A 16,241-nucleotide genomic window follows, 5' to 3' on the forward strand; every position below is an offset into this window, starting at 1 on the left:
CTCCACCCCCCGGGGTCTGAGGCAGCCCGTCCTGCCTGGATGTCCTCCTGGGCGCGGGGAGCGGCCAGGTTCTCATCCCAGGTGGAGACGAGTGTCAACACAAGCAGGGGTTTCTCCAGAAGGGCTCCACTGCCTAGAATCCTCTGTCCTCCTTCCCACTCCACCCCTGCCCGACACAAGGCAAGCGGAGAAGAACCTCCTCCTGGGGGGGCCTAGCAAGCGACTCCAACTGCACCCCGTGGGGGTGGCAGGAGACGCGTGACAAACGCACAGGCTCCACACGGGCATAAATGCATCGATCTGTATATATGTACATGCACGCTGGGGTCTCCCTGGCCCAGGACCAGCCCGGCTCCGCTCGGAGGCCCGGCCACCGTGCAGGCCCCGGCCGGGTCACTGCAAGTCCAGCGTCCAGGTGTGCGGGACATAGAGCGACTGGGTCTGGCGCGCGCGGCGCGGCGAGGCGTTGAGGGCGTGCACGCTCTGGCGGCTGGAGCGCACCACGTCGGCCACGAAGCGGGTGCAGTCGGCGCACACGTCCTTGAGGACGCAGCCGTGCGCATACATGTGCGGGAACTCCTCCTCCACTCGAGGCGCAGGCGAGGACCTGCGGGAGAGGCCGTCAGGGTGCCCCCCGCGCCCCCCGCTGAGTCTGGGCCTGAAGGCCAACGACGCGCCCCCAGGCAAGACTCCACCGCACCGCAGCCCCCCAGCACCCACTTGCCCCTGCTCCCCAGCTCTTGGTCTCACAGCTGCCACGCATTTGCGCCTCCTTCAGGCACCCCAGCTAGCTGACCGCCCCACAGGCCTGACCCCGCAGATGCGTCAGCGCCCGGCACCTACTGGGAGGCGTCCCTCCTCTGCGCGGGCGTGGCCTTGGCTGGGGGCGGCGCCCTGGGGGGGCTCTCGAAGCCCAGCGCGTAGACGGGGATGTGCGCCAGCTTCTTAGAGGGCATCTTCATCTGCAACACAGCAGCGGGCGGGGCCGCAGAGACTCCTCAGGCCGACCTCAGCGCCCAGGGCAGCCGGGGAGTCTCTGCCACCGCCTCGCCCGCGCCAGCCAGGCCTGCAGCTCCTCACCTCTGGCACCGGCCGCCCCTGGCCCTGTGGCCAAAAGCTTTAGGGCAGCACCCACAGGCGCCCTGGGCCCCAGCACTAACCCTCAAGTAAGGGTTTGAAACTTGGTCAAGTTCCTGCCTGGGCAGATTGTGGCTTCCGGGCCAGGGTCCTGAGTGATGCCCACTCAGTGTCCTGCCCTGCGCCGGGGCAGCTGTAGGTGCAGCTGCAGCACCCAGCCCCTGTGCCCAGAGGCCATCCTGTGGACAGGCGGGGCTCGCAGCAGGGCGAGGGCATCAGGCACCAGCCCACTATCACGGCAGCGAGAGAGTGAGCAGGCCCCCACACGGGCCTCAGAATGTGCAGGAAGGGCTCTGCCCGCAGGAGAAACGGCAGCATGGACTGGCCAGCTGGTGTTGTGTGCAGGGGTCAGGGGCCCCGTCCACCCGCCCACCTCCTGGGCAGGCCCGCACAGGCCGCTCGCATCTCCGGCCCCAGGCGGCCCTCACCTTCACGCTGCAGGAGCTGCACACGGCCCTGAAGGGGAAAGGGGGGGAGTCAGCCGGGAGTGGCCTCCAGGAAGCGCCCTGCCCGCGGCTGCTGCTCCTGCTGTCCTCCCCGCCAGAGACATGCACCTCCAGCGACCACGCAGCTGTCTCCTCCACGTGGTGCCCTGGGAGCCCAAGGCCAGGCGCTCAGTTTGAAACCACAGTTAAGTCTCTAAATCCCCGCCCTGACGTTGGAAACACACACTTCGCTGTTGCAGACCTGGATGGCAGGATGGGATGGCCGGTCTCCCTGAGCCGCCCTGCCAGCCCGGGTTTCCACCTCCAGCTCGCAGCCCCCCACAAGCACGCATTCCAGATAAAGAGGAGCGACGTGGACCTCCCTGGCGGCACAGAGGTCGAGTCTCAGCGCCATCAAGCTATCGGCAGTGTGACCCCCAACCAGGGAGGTGACCCGCAGGTCGCAGCAGACCTCTCCTGCCTCCCTGCTGCCCCCCACTCTGTCTCTGGTGAATCCTCTCACACACACACACATCTCTGGCCTGCACCCCAGTTCTTGTAGCATAAATAAATAAATCTTTTTTAAAAATTGAATGTAAACACCCTGGGTGTGGAAAGTGAGCAGCGAGTGGAGGCGGGGCACGGCCAGGACACTCCCTCCCGCCTCCAGCCCTTCCTGCAGGCGGCAGGTGCCGAGCACTGGGGGCTGCTGCAGGTCGTGAGGCCCCCACAGCATCCCTCCACCCCCTGGTCCAGCCACCCGGTCTGGTCTCCGGGCCTCAGTGCCCCGTGGGGCGAGTGCATGGGGCTCCCTGACTGCCAGGCTCCGGAGGCCGCCGCTGCCTGCTCTGCGGGGTTCTGGCTTTTCGTTTGCTTCTTCCCGGTGGAAGGGGTCTGGGGTCCCACCCAGGCTGAGAGCCGCCGTCCTTCAGGGTTACAGTTAGTCTCGACTGACGCCCGGAACTCGGGCTGCCGCCCCTCGCCATCTGCATGGCGTCCCGCACAGGAGCCTGGGCAGCACTGCTCCCCCCGGCCCTCGGCCGCAGGCTCACCTCTTGCAGAAGAGACAGCTGGACGGCCAGGAGAAGAGCGGGAACCTGGCCCGGCAGCAGCAGCAAATCTGGGGAAAGGGCCGTCTGAGCCACCGCTATGCAGGACGTCGCAGGGGCCTCCCCACCCGCCGCCCGCCCTCACCTTCCCCTTCTTCAGGCTGCTGAGGAGCTCCTTGTGCTGCAGGAACTTCTCCATCTCCGCCTTCACCAGCACTCGGCGCACATCCATCACCTCCTCCACCGTCAGTGCCAGGCTCTCCGCCGGGTGGCTGAACTCCTGGTGGGGCGGGGGCTGCTGTGCCTGCTCACCCAAGGGTGCCCCGCTGCGGGCGTCTCCCAGCCTCACCCACCACGCAGGCCGCACTGCCCAGAAGTCCCAGCAGGGGGCGGCAGACAGCAGGCCAGGTCTGACAGTCTCGGCCCCAACAAGTCACCCACAGATCCACCCCAGAAACGCAGGCTGCGGCTTGGCCCCCTCGTGGCCCCCAGGGTAGTGCCCATCACTCACCAGCCAGGGGTGACTGTCAGGGGCTGTCGAGTCCTCTGTCCTGGCCTCCCCGGCACTGCGGTGGCTGCGGGGTGGGGAGCGAGGGTCAGGGGAGTCCTGGATGTCCACGGCGGGGAAGCCTGGAGGAGGACACAGGGCATGAGGGGTCCTGGCAGGGGTCATGTTCTGCGGGCCAGTGCTGCTGCCATGGGGTCCTTAAGTCTCAGGGGGCAGCTTGGGGGCCCCCCTGAGTGGGTTGTGAATACCCAGCGTGACCATGCCAGGGCGGTGAGGAGGTGCCTCAAGGGCGGGGCGGGGCCTGGGCACTCCAACCTTGGTCATCGGCCATCACCCGCCCGCCAGCCGCCTCCCCTAGGCCAACGCCTCAGCAATAATCGCTGCGTGCTCGGAGTTGTGGGGAGTTAAAAGCCTAAGTTTTACAATGACCGCGGAGTCCTAACACTAAAATTCTCAGGCTAAAAAAAGCGGGGGACGTTGGCGTGAGGGGAGTCGGGCCTGAATTTCAGATCCCTTGCGGGCTGCCTGCTGGTGGCACCAGCCCAGGCGGGAGGGGACAGACTTGCCCTGCTCTTGGGCACCGGGTCTCCAGGCAAGTGCACTGCCCACGCGGGGCCGGGCCGGCTCTGCTCCTGCTGGGGGCTCAGGGGCTGGCTGGAGGCCAGCGGCCATTTCGCTCCGGAGCTGGGCCAGGTCGTGCTCCGAGAAGGAGCGGTCACGTTTCAGGGCCACCTCCCCGCACGGGGACTCCTCCTCCTGCGGACACAACAGACCCAGCCCTGCCCTGACTGCCCGTCCTCTGCACAAAATTGAGGCCTCAGGAGAAGGCCAGTGTGAGGACAGGGAGCCTGCGGAGAGCCCTGCCAGCTTCCCTGGGCCTGAGGCCAGCAAGGTGGACCCCACCCAGTGTCCCTGCCCCAGAGGCACCAGCCCCCAGCTCAGGCCCGTGCCCAGCCTCCGGCCCCACTAGCCATGCCGCCCGCTGCGGTCAGCCCCGCCCCCACCCGCAGGACGCTGGGCCGACCTCAGAGGCGCTCATCTCCTCCATCTCCGCCAGGGTGGGCGCCTTGAGGAGGACCCGGGGCCGAGGCCGCTGGGCGCTGCCCCTGGCATCCGCCACGGCCAGGTTGATGCAGGAGGTGGACTTGAGGTCCCCAGAGCAGGCGTCGAGGATGCAGGGCAGGGAGCCAAACCCTGGGTGTGAGGGTGGAGGGAGGATGTGGAGGGGTCAGGGAAAGGCCTGGGGAAGGGATGAGGGGCTGGGGAGGGGGGCTTGGGGGCTGGGGAGGGGCTGCTCACTCACCCCGGCCACCCCAGCGCTCGGCCCCCACTGGCCGCAGCCTCCGCTCCTGCTTGATCTCTTCCAGGATCTTCTCATGCAGGCTGCGCTGCTTCTGGGGCAAGGGGCGCAGCGTCCTCTCGGAGACCTGTGAGGCGGCCGCTGGGTGGGCAGGGCGCGGGTGGGGGAGGGCGCGGGCAGGGGAGGGGCCTCCCTGGGGAGCGACCCCACCTGCCCGGGGGGCCTGGCACCTGCTTCAGCGGAGGCCGGGAGCGGATGAAGTCCAGGATGAGCTCGTGCGCGTCTCTCTTCACCCTGGGAGGGATGTCCCCGTCCACCTGCGGGAGGCAGCTGAGCCTCAGGGCTGCCCGTGGTCTGGGCGGGGCAGGCCCGAGCAGGCCTGTCCTCACGGCTGTGGCCTCGAGGCTTCCCGTGGACCGGACAGGTGAGAGCTGTGCTCCCGGGCAGGGCCTGAGCGTCCAGGCGCAGCTCGGGTCTGCCTCTCCAGCGCACCCTGGGCCTGTGACTGTGCCCCGGCAGGCGCCCGCACACACAGCGGGGACTCCAGGCCGGGGGCGGGGGCGCCTCTGTGACAAGCATCCCCGACCATGGGGACCCCGCAGCCCCCGGCCCCACGGTCTGCTCACCATGACCTTGCGCAGCTTGTAGTTGCGGGCGCGGATGTCCTGCATGAGCATCTCGAAGGGCGTGAGCTGGAACTCGGTGGGCAGGGGGTTGAACTCCTGCTCCTGCACCTTCTTGAGCTTCACCCCGTGCCGCAGCTCGCGCATCAGCTGCACCCAGAGTCGGGTCTGGGCGGGAGAGGGCGGGAGCGGCCCTCAGCGGCTCCAGAGGCCGCCGCGGGCTCCCCGCGCCGGGGAGGGCGGGCTTACCCAGTCGGCTTACCCAGTCCGTGTGCCCCAGGTGGTTCAGCTCGGCCAGCGGCTCCTCCCCCGGAGGCTCCTCTTCCCGCAGCTTCAGTAGCATCTGCGGGCCAGGCAGGGGCAGGGGTGGGAGGGGCCCGCTGGCCTGGGGGCCCAGCCCGGGCCTCCCGCAGGCCGCTGGGGCACCGGAGCGTCATCGGGGGCCACGGCCCAGCCCAGCCACGGGCGGGCCGTCTCGCCTCCCCTCCTGGGGCCAAGACCCCTCCCGCCCGAGCCGCGGCCATCGGCCTCGGGGTTCATCGGCGGAGCCGGAGCCGCGCAGCGGACAGGGAACCCTTGCCCTTGAAACGCGGTGCCCGCGCGGGTGCCGACCAGGAGGATCTGACCTGCTTTGGACCAAGTCACCAGCCTCGCCGGGGGAGGGGAGCGGCGCCCGCCCACCGCACCCCTCGAGGCCGGGCCGCGCCTCCCTCCCGCGCGGCCGCCCCCACCCCAGCCTCCCGGCTCCGCGCCGGCCACAAGCACCCCCTCTCGAGCGGCCACGCCTCCCCCTCGCGTCTGCGCCCGCGCGCGGCTGCTGGGGCCGCACCGGAGCGGCCGGCGCGGGGTGCCTCGCTCTGGAGCCCGGCTGGGGGGGGGGGCGCGCGCGGACGGACGGGACCCCGCTGGCTGACGGACAATGATGGGGTGCGGGGCTGGGGGGCTGGGGGGCTGGGGCCGGTACTCGGGACGTCCTGGGGCGGCCACCGCGCGCGCTCGCGGGGCGGGGCGGCTCCGCTCCGGGAGGGGCGTCCGGTGGGGCCGGCGACCCCTCGAGCCGCGCCGGGCCGCGCCCTCCCTCGCCCAGCCGGGACGCCAGCAGCGGCCGGTCTGCGGCCCGACGCCCGCCCGCCAGGGGCCCCGACGCCCGCGCCCGCCCGCGGCTGGGACTTCAGGTTTCCGCGGAGGAAACGTCTGCGCTGGGCGAGGCGCGTCTCAGGCCGGAGCGGAGCCGCCCGGGGCGCGGGCGCAGGGGGCGGGGCGGGGACGGCCGGGGACTCTGCGGGAGGATGGGGGGCGGGGGCTGCTGCGCGGCTCTGCGGCCTGGGGGAGCCTCTAGACCACCGGCTCTGCGCACCCTGCGGGGCGGGGCACCCTCGGGCGGGGCTGGGGGGCAGGTGCTCCGCGCCCACGCCCTCCCCCGCGAGGCTCCCGTGTGGGTCCCGACCTCGGCGCCTGCGCCCAGAGGGAAGCACCCCGGGAGCAGCGCCCCGGGCAGGGAGGAGGGGGGGAGACGGACTCCAGGCGGGGCGGGCGCCCAGGGGGGCGGGCAGGCAGGGGTGCGTCTGGGCCGGCCCCCCCCGCGGTCCGGGCGCCCCCGCTCACCTGCTTGGCCTCGCGCACGCGGGCGAGGAAGGCCTGCAGCTCCAGCGTCTCCACGAAGAGCGCGCGGCACACGGCCTGGTAGTGCGCGGCGGCGCCCCCGGGGTCGGGCAGGCGCGCGGCGCAGAGGCGCATGGCCCGCGCGAAGGTGCGCACGGCGCGCGCGCCCTCGGCCTCCTCCTCCTCCTCGGGGCCGCCGTAGCCCTCGTCGGCCGCGCCGCCCTCCTCGCCGGCCGCGTCGTTGTTGGCCATGAGGTCGATGAGCCGCTCCAGCTGCGGGCTGAGCTCGCGCTCCTCGCTCTCCGCCAGCCCCCAGTCCAGCGCGCGGTACACGGCGAAGCCCAGCGACTGCACCACCTGCGGGCGAGCGCGTGAGGGCCGCCCCGACGGAGCCCGGCCAGCAGCCCGGCCGGGAGCCCGGGGACGCGGGGGCGGGGGCGGGGGGCGCGGGGGGCGCGGGGCGGGGCGGGGGAGCCGCGCCCCTGGCGCTGCCGTCGGTCAGGCCGGCGAGGGGCCTGGGGCTCGCCGCGGAGCCGGCGCGGCGTCCGGGCTGTTCCGAAGCAGAGGGCCCGGCGCCCTCAGTAAACGCCAGGAGGACGCCCAGGGGCAGGCGACAAGCCCCGTAGCTGACCTTGTAGGAAACATTTTAAGCTGCGCGTGAACCTCGCTGTGTGTCCGTTTGGCTGGGGGAAACCCTAAAACCGAGCCAGGCTGCGCCCCCGCTGGAGTATTAAATACGCTCAGAGCCCCCCGACCCACAGAGCCCCGCGCACTGGCACTCGCGCCTCGTGCAGAGACCCCGTTACTGGGGAGACCGCGGGGTTCACTTGCGGCCGGCCTTGTGCACGGGCTTTGCCACAGGCCCTGCTCTGTGCGGGCGGCGGGCGGGCAGACAGACGCCTGGCCTGCCGTGCCTTCGCCATGCCCCCCACAGTCCCCAGATGAGCCCTCGCTGCTGGGGGGACATAGAGTCCACTGCGGCTGGTGGCCTGCCCAGCTGGACTTGGGACTCACTGTTGGAAGCCATAGCTCCCAGCTAGCAGGAGTGACCCCGCTTCTGGTCCAGGAACCACACCCTCCCCAGGCACCGCCCATCCCGGCCGACAGGCCTCCAGGGCCCTGGGCCTCTCATTTCCCAGCACAGGGAGCCCAGGGGGCTGGCCTGAGCAGGGCTGAAGGCGAGTAGGCCTTGGGAAGCATCAGGGCTGTGGGTCAGCCTGCACTGGGAGGTGGGGGGGGGGGCATGGGAACCAGATCCCGCCTGAGCCAGGAGTCCCTGGCCACCCGGAGGGGTCGGCCTCCCGGCAGGGAGGTGACCCAGTCACAGTCAACGTCGTGACTCCAGGTGAGGCTGAGGCCTAAGGCCGCTGGCGCCCAACAGGGACTGGGTGCGCTGGCGAGGCGGGTGCAGCCCTGTGGTGGGGTTCGGTGGTGGGGCTGGCCACAGTCCACACAAATTCAACTTTATCCCAGCCCAAAGCTGGGGGCTGCCCTTCTGGTTCTGAGCCGTCGCCAGCAGAGGCCCCCGTGTCCCCAGGAAAGGGCAGACCCCACCACATGGCTCCCCCACCCTGGCCTGAGCAAGCAGCCCATTATGGGAAGGGCTGACTCCAGCGCCAGCCTCTCATCTGACCGCTGGTGCCCAGAGCTTCTCTGTGCTCTGCCCAGACCCCGGACATGCTCCCTGGAAGGCAAACAGCTCTTGCTTTCCGGGGGTAAAAATCCGGGCAGCTGACCAGTCTCATGAACGCCAGTCCTGCCTGCCCACAGCAACCTGCCTGCAGCGCTGGCCAGCCAGGGCCGGCCCCATCTCGGGGAGGACACAGCCCCTGGCGGGGCCTCGGGCAGCCCACCCGGCCACAGCCTTGCAAATATTCCAGTGGGTTCCCTTGGGGTGGTGGGGGCAGAGCTGTCCAGCAGGACACTGGGCAGACGCCCTGGAGGGCTGCCTGGGGTGGAGCCTCAGATGCAGGCGCACCGGAAGGTCAGAGGGTGAGGGCGCTGACAGCACGCAGACAGCACAGGCAGCTCTCAGGGACACACCCTGGTTCCCGTCCATCGGGACTCGGCCCGGGGCCGCACAGACCCGCAGCAGCAGAGTGGGGCAGGGAGCAGCAGGGCAGGGGAGGCCGGGCCCATCACTCCCTGCTGACAGCCCCCTGCGTGTGGCCCTAAGCAAAGGCAGGAGAGCTTTGGGGTGCTGTTCCTGCTGCGTCCTCCAGGAGACCCACAGCCCCTCTGGCCGGGCCCCCCCATGAGTTAGATCTCTGGCCTGCACCCCAGCTCTTGCATGCATAAGTAAATAAATCTTAAAAAAAACAAAAGACACAGCGACACTGGGCCAAGCGACACCAGGCTCGCTGCAGCTGTACCTGGGCTTCTGAGCTGGCTGGCGACACCACCATTGTTGTGGGCTCTGCAACAGGAGAGGAGAGCAGTTAGGCATGTCCGGCACCTGCCTCCCCTCAAAAGCACTGGGCACCCCCAGGGTTTCCATCTGAACCCCGAGAGACACAGCAGTTGGAGCCACCGGGCACTTGCTTGGACACCCGCACGCGCTGGCGAGCCAGACCCCAGGTGCCGTCTGATGGCCGCACTGCCCTACATTGCGCTCACCACCCCAGGGGAAGGTTGGGGGGCAGCCAACAGAGACACCAACCAGCCCCTGGAGGCCCCGCCCCTGTGGTTGGAGACAAGAGGCGCAGGACCGGGGGTAAGGGGAAGCAGGACCCGGGAGTCACCGAAGAGACCTGCGAAAGGCAGGTCTCAAAGGAAGCGGCAGGCTTTGTTCTGGGGGCCCAGCCCTTGGCTGCCCCCTCTGGACTTGGGGGCCCCCCAACTATCCATCTGTCGGAGAATCAATCCCCGACTAAAGGCAGGAGCTAAGCCGAGCTCCAGCTGTCTGTGCTGTCACACATGGCCACCCAGCCGGGGCAGGTGGCCGGTCCCCACTTCACAGCTGAGGACAGGGAGGTGTGAGGGTGCGTGGTGTGCCCCACACCCTGCTCAGATCCAGAGGATCCGATTGCCATGCCCAGCACAGCCCGCAGGCCAGCAGCAGGCCGAGAGCTGACCTTCAGCTGCCTTAAAGCTTTTCTGGAATGAGATGGGGTTAAAAAAAAAAACATAAACCATGAAATTGTCTGTTAAGCAAACCTGCTAACTCTGCAAATGTTTTCAAGATGCCATCAGGAGCAGGAAGATCGCCAAGGATCAGGGGTTTGCATTGGGCTGGCCCATTAAAATAAGGGGGGATGGTCCACCTGGGCTTGTCAGCACCACCGCGACAGCGCTGGTCAGTTGGTGACAGTGTGTCCTGCGCTGGATGGGGCAGCGGGAGTGAGAAGGCAGGACCGCGCTCTGCGTGGGGCAGCCCCAAGTGAGGGGCGGAGCCGCCAGCTGGCCATACCCGCAGCCCCCCCCCCATACAGGCACCCCAGCAATACGTGGTCAGTGTCCAGGTGCAGGGCTGCAGGGCTTCTGCTGCAGGGCTCCCAGGGGATCCCTGGGGACCCCAAGGAGACTATTGGGGCAAAGACCCCAGGCCACCACATGGAGCCAGCCGGGGCACCCTCCACAGGAGAGGAAGCTACCTGGCCATGTAGCCGACCCGCCAGGCCCCGCCCATGCTGAGGGCTGAGGGTGCGCGGGCTTCTCCCGTCACACCTGTCCTCTGCGCAGTGGCTCCCATGGCCCCTCCTGCACACCGGCAGGGCGGGGCTGCAGGGGCGCAGGGTCCTGTGGGCAGCAGCGTGGGGAGGCCTGGGGCTCTGCGCTGGCCTGTGGGGGACGCCCCCACATACAGGGAGCTCAGGACAGGAGAAGACTCTGGAATCAGACAGCCGGCCCCTCCGGGCCCCTCTGGCTCCCATTCTGCCCCCATGGCCCCGCGTGGAGCCCAGCGCAGGTGCTGCCCCATGAGGAGGCTGGGGCCCACCTGGAAATGCGCCCGTCAAGGCTTGTTCCGGCATCAAAAATAAGCCCCAGCTCGGCCTGTCTCCGGCCAGCCGCAGAGCAGGGTGTGGGGCCGGGGCAGGCACTTGGGTGTGTCTGCAAACAGCACAGGGTCAAAGACATCCACCCCTCCCTGCAGTGCGGCCCGGCAACCAGTGGCCAGCGGGTGAGGGTGGCTTCTCCGCCAGTGCCGCTCCCCAGAGCGACCTCTGCGGGCATCGGGTGCCACGGTCAGGCCACCCCGGCCCACAGAGTCCTGCCTGGCAGCAGTGGGTGGGGCCAGCCAGGCCCTCGGGGTCCTGGGTGGCACAGCCCAGCTGCCCGGTGTCTGCCCCAGGCGCCGTCTCGCCCAAGCCTTGCTGGCACCAGGACGCGGCGCAGCTGCCAGTCACTGCGCTGAGGCTGAGCTCCATGGTGGGTGCAGGGCCCACCCTGGACCTGTCCCTTCTGACTGCCCGGGGTACTTATTGGCCCTGGAGCGCCCTCAGGGCTGGTGCACTGCCAAGAGGCCTGGCTGGAAATGCAGGTTCCTGGGCCCGCCCGAGCCCGGGCTGGACCAGTCTCTGGGCCCGTGCTGCCTGCGCACGTCTCGCGCCGCCGCGGGGCTGGGTATGAGCGCAAAGCAAAGAAATGGGGCCCTGGCGGCAGGCACGGCTCCCCTGGCCCCTGGGCAGGCGGGGACCCCAGCCTGTGCCAACACCCCAGCCCTGCAGGCTGCCTGCCCCGCAGCCGGACGCGGTGTCTAGAAGGGGCTGAGTCCGTGTGGTGCAGCCAGACCGATGGGGCACTGGTGAGCTCCCACCCCCCCGCAAACACGCACCGTCCAGCCTTGGGGAGCTGCTGCGAGGCAGAGCCCTGGCATGGGATCCCGACACTGCACGGGGCAGGGGGCTGCCCGGCACAGGCCCCTCCCCACCCGCAGCGCGACTCCTAGCCACCAGAAGTCACCCCCAGGGCCCCTAACCCGGCCGTCCCTGAGGCCACGCTTCCACGGAGGAACCCCGCAGGGCCAGCGTCCCCCTGCACCCCTGCTCGGGCGGCTACAGCCCGGGACCAGCCACCGGCCATGCCCACGGCACCCACAGCTCAGCCCCCTGGGGCAGGACGGGAAAGTGAGCGGTTCTGTCTCGGCACAGACAACCCAGAACGAGCCCCAGGAGGACCAGGGCCCGGGGGCAGAGGGACAGGAGCCCCCCCCCAGCCCCTCAGGGAGACCCTCCCGCTGGGCCGACTGGCTTCCACAGGCAGCACTGACACCCCAAGCTGCCATGGGCAGCATCCAGGCGGCCTGTGGCGAGCGACATGGAGGACTGCTGCAGCCAGGAGGGTCCCGGCTTCCGGGGGCTTCAGGGAACAGGTGTCGCTGCCCCGAGCAGGCCACCCCCACACAGCAGCCAAGGCTGCCCATGGCAGAAGCCCCGGAGAAACTTAAGACCAGCCCAGGAGACGCTGCCCACAGGAGGGGGCCGCCAGCAAGGCCCAGAGCCCCCCTCATGCTGGACCTGGGAAGGACAGCCCCCGAGCCCCAGAGCCCACTGCAGCCCTGGCGGCCACGCCCCGCTCACACAGACGGGGGATGCGCCTCGCTGCGGCCCTGCGGGCCTGGGGCAGGTGGGGACGGGGCTGCCCCTCAACAGCCACATGAGCAAAGCAGAGGAAGTTGCTCCAGGCGGCACCAGGCCCAGAGGGACAGGCCACTCACAGGCCAGGGTGTCTGGGACAGCTGGCCCAGAGGGCAGGTGTGACTGGCAGCAGCCCCCCTGCCAAGTGAGGCATCCAGGTGTGAAGACTGGGGCCTGTAGAAGGTTTCACAACAAAGTGACAAGAAAAGCAAGCAGTGAGGCAGGCGGAGTGAGCTGGCAGGGCAGATGGAGGGCGGAGCGGAGGCGGGGCCTGGCCATGCCCCGGGGGCCTGGGGCCCAGGCGGGTGTCCTGGAGCTGGAGCCCAGCACTGCCCCACCGGGCACTCTCTGGAGGGCCTGCAGACATTCCAAGGCCACCTGAAGGCTGACCGCCTCGTGGGGTCAGCCCGAGGCCACTGGGTCTCCTGATCAATTAAAAAGACCCTTTCCCCATCCGAGGCGCTAATGACGGCCCTAGCCCGCCTCACAGCTGCTTAAAAATAACCTCCCGCGTTAACACGGCTTCCCGCTTTTGAAAAGGGGCTTCCACGGGAAGCCAAGCTGCCATCGCAACAACTGCGTGGGAAGTCACCCTCGCGCGGCATTTACCTCCGGCTGGTGTCCCCTGGGCAGACACAGGGGTCACGTCCACGGAAGCAAAACAGAACAAAACAGAGTGGCAGGGTGGGGGGCGGGGCCTCCCTGGCCACGCAGGGGTTAAGCCCAGCACTGTGAAGCTGTCCGCAGCCTCTGCAGCACGAGTTTGATCCCCAGCCAGGGAGCAACCCACATGGCACAGCAGACCTCCCCATCTACCTGCTGCTCCCCTCAGCAGTGCCTTTCAGTCAGTCTGCCTGTTCTGCTCCCCGCTCTGTCTCTGGTGAACCCTCTCACCCCCGCGCCTCTGGCCTGTACCCCAGCTCTTGCATGCATAAATAAATCTAAAAAAAAACCACACACACAACAGAGCGGGGGTCTCCGAGCTCCTAGGAGAAGGCCTCCCTGCGGGCTCAGAGCTCATGCGGGCAGCCCCCACCCAGCTCGGACCCGAGACTAGCCACCTGTGTGCCAAGGTCAGCCCCCTAGTACAGTTTTGTTGGTTGATTTTTAAAGTTATTTTAAACATCCAGGAATTAAATTCCTTAGTCCTGAGGCTGAGCAGCGCCGGTGAGTCCCTGCAGGGAGCCATGAGCCCCCTGCCGTCCCTGCAGCCCGGAGCACGGCTGGCCAGCAGCCCGGAGGCACCGGAGCTGTCTTCCGCAGCCGACTCATGGAAGTTGAACAAGGACAGACGAGACAGCTCAGGGCAGCTACTTTTCTTAATCTTTAAAGAGGCCGCAGCCCTCACCCATCTCTATAAGACGCATTTATGAAGAAGAGACAAGATCACCCCAAGTTGAAAACGAAACGGCGCTGAGGTCCCGGGCGCTGCCCCCTGGGAAGGGGACAGGGCAGGAAGGCTGTGGCTGAGCTTGGCGCGTGCCCGGCCAGATTCCCGGGCAGCTGTGAGCAGCGAAGCCAGAGGTGCCGCTGGGTCTGCAGGGGCCAGGAGAAGGAGCCCTCGCCAGGGAATGGACAGGTGGAGGAGGCAGGACGACCCCAGGATGGCCTCCCGGTGTGCTTTGAGAGCCCCAATAAAGAAATCCACTGCCGCCTCTTCCCCCTGCCCCTGCAGAGAGCAGGCAGCCCTGAGCACCGCTCGGCCTTGGCTGGCCCATGCCGCTGTCCCCATCTTCAAGTCAGAGGGTCAGCCAGGTGGATGCCTTACAGTGCCATCCCCTTGCGGGGCTTGGGGTTACAAGGATGACCCCCAGGGGTGGAGGGGGCACCTGGGTGGTCTTTTGAGGAGGAAAATACCACCTCAGGAGAAGGCCCCATGTGACTGTGCATCCCGAGGGCCCTCGCCGAGCCCCCCGCACCTGACACTGTGAGACACCCAGAGCCGCGAGTGCGGACCCAGACCGGCCACTGGCCGTGGCTGTGGCACACCAGGGCCTCAGCCCACTCGGCACCACAGTCAGTGATCAGCTCCTACTGTGTCCGCCTGCCAAACTGCCTGTGCTTTCTGTGCGAAATAGCGACTCACAGGCTCAGGGGAGGTGTGGCTGGAGGGGGGCTGGCCATGGGACAGGATCGGGCACGTGGAGGGCAGTCCCTGGCAGGGCCCAGAACCCTCCCTGTCACCAAGGAGGCCCTGGCTGGTGTCGCCTGCCCGCCCCCCAGCCCCCGTGCGGCCTGCCCATGGGCATCTCTGCAAGTCCGAGCTCTCAGGCTGGACGGTGCCCAGCGCCCAGCCCTCCTCCGCACACTCAGCTGGCCCTGGTGCTTCCTAGCAGAACAGCAGCTGGGGCGGGGGGCACGAAGGGCTCCATCCCAGCGCTCCAGGGAAGAAAATGAGGGTTTTTTTTTTTCCAAAGAAAGACTAAATCGTCTCCTAAAACCGGCCAACTAGAACAGATTCCAGGTGCCTTTCAATGGCTGAGCACCGGTTCTCGAGACTCTGAGCAGAGCCACCCGGAGGCCGGGAATGTCACCGAGTCCCTTTCTCGGTCACACCCGGGACTCGCGGCGCAGCGCTCGGGGCACCGGCCTCTCCCGCCCCGCGGCCCCGAGGGGCGCGTCCTTCCCGCCGAGGACGCGGCCTGCGCCCCCAGGGGCCTGGCCCGCAGGGCTGGGCTGGTGCCGAGGGCCGGGCGCCGCCGAAGGAGGCAGGGCAGGCGGGGACCGCAGAGGGGAGCCCGGCGCCGGCGCCCCGCGCCCTCGCCCCAGAGGGGAGCCCGGCGCGGGGGCCGGCGCGGGAGGAGCTCCGGCTCGGGGCGGGAGGCGCGGCCCCCAGGCCGCCGGGCCGGGAGGGGCGGGGTCCAGGTCGGGGCGCGCCGGGGCTCGCGCGCCCGCCCCCCCCGCGCCCCCCGCCCCGCCCCCCCCGCGCTCCCCGCGCTCCCCCCCCGCGCGCTCCCCCGCGCGCCCCCCCGCGCGCCCCCCGCCCCGCGCTCCCCCCGCGCGCTCCCCCCGCGCGCTCCCCCCGCCCCGCTCGCCCCGCGCGCTCACCCTGGGCGCCGGGCGCGGGGCGCGCGCCGACCGAGCCGTCCCTGCGCAGCAGCAGGTCCGCCGGGTCCCGGATGCGCCGCCCGCCGGCCGGCGCGCCCCGCAGCCCGCGGCAGCCCTGGAAGCACACGGCCCAGGCCTGCTCCTCGTTGAGCGGCTGCTCGTAGGCCGCCAGCACCGCCTGCAGGGACAGCTCCCCCGGCTCGGGCCGGCCCGCGCGCCCCGCGCCCGCCGCGCCCGCCGCGCCGCCGCCGCCCGGGCCATGGCGCCCATCCCCGCCGCGCGGCCGGTCTCCAGGGCGGGCGCCGAGCGCGGGCGGGGCCGGCGGCCGCCGCTGTGTCATCCGGCCCGCCCCGGGCGCAGGTGAGGGCGGGCGGGGCGGGGGCGCGGAGTGGGCGGGGCGAGTGGCGCGGGGCGGGCCTCGGAGTGGGCGGGGCGGGGCCGGGGGCGGGGCGGGGGCGCGGGGGCGGGCCCAGCGGGCGTAGGGCCGGGTGGGGGTGGGAGCGGGGCGGGTCTGGGGGCGCGGGCCCTGCGGGGGGCGGGGGCGGGGCAGGGCAGGGGGCGCGGGCCGGGGCTGGAGGGGGGTGAGGCGGGCGGGTGCGGAGCCCACGAGGGGCGCTGCCCACGGCGGCGCGCGGGAGGGGGGGCCGCCCCGGCCTCCTCCGGGCAACCAAGCACCAGGCCGCCCTCCAGCCCAGGCGGCGCCGCGGGACTCGGTGCCCGTGGCCAGCAGGCCGAGAGGGAGGGGCCTGTGAACCGCCGGCGGGAACTGGCTTCTCTCCGGGGGTGGGGGACTCACAGATCACCTTCTCCACCAGAGCGCCCAGGCTGCATCGGGGCGCCAGTGTCCCCTGAAATCCTGCAGCTCGCCAGGGTGCCCGCATTCCCCCTGAGTCCAGGAGGGGCCGTCGGCCCACAGGTCACCTCGTCGCCTGGCCAGGGAGTCTTCGGCCCTAGCTGTAGCTGCGGAGATCAG

The 16,241-nt window shown here is 69.9% G+C and overlaps 1 protein-coding gene across 1 annotated transcript; it reads right to left on the bottom strand.

Annotated features, from left to right (window-relative positions):
- Positions 1-289: 289 nt before the first annotated feature.
- On the bottom strand, positions 290-15,608 carry SPIRE2 (spire type actin nucleation factor 2). The gene is made up of 15 exons (XM_037515725.2): positions 15,269-15,608; positions 9,017-9,060; positions 6,648-7,001; positions 5,305-5,385; positions 5,046-5,210; positions 4,650-4,736; positions 4,423-4,546; positions 4,144-4,313; positions 3,686-3,875; positions 3,123-3,241; positions 2,757-2,891; positions 2,615-2,682; positions 1,566-1,593; positions 844-962; positions 290-607 (listed from the first exon to the last, which is right to left on the bottom strand). Exons 1-15 carry the CDS (start codon positions 15,606-15,608, stop codon positions 394-396), a joined length of 2,238 nt encoding a protein of 745 aa, XP_037371622.2. The 3' UTR covers positions 290-393.
- Between the last annotated feature and the right edge of the window lie 633 nt (positions 15,609-16,241).

This window comes from Talpa occidentalis, unplaced genomic scaffold (assembly GCF_014898055.3).
Source record: "Talpa occidentalis isolate TD23 unplaced genomic scaffold, MPIMG_talOcc4v2.1 talOcc4.17, whole genome shotgun sequence".
NCBI classification, from domain to species: Eukaryota; Metazoa; Chordata; class Mammalia; order Eulipotyphla; family Talpidae; genus Talpa; species Talpa occidentalis.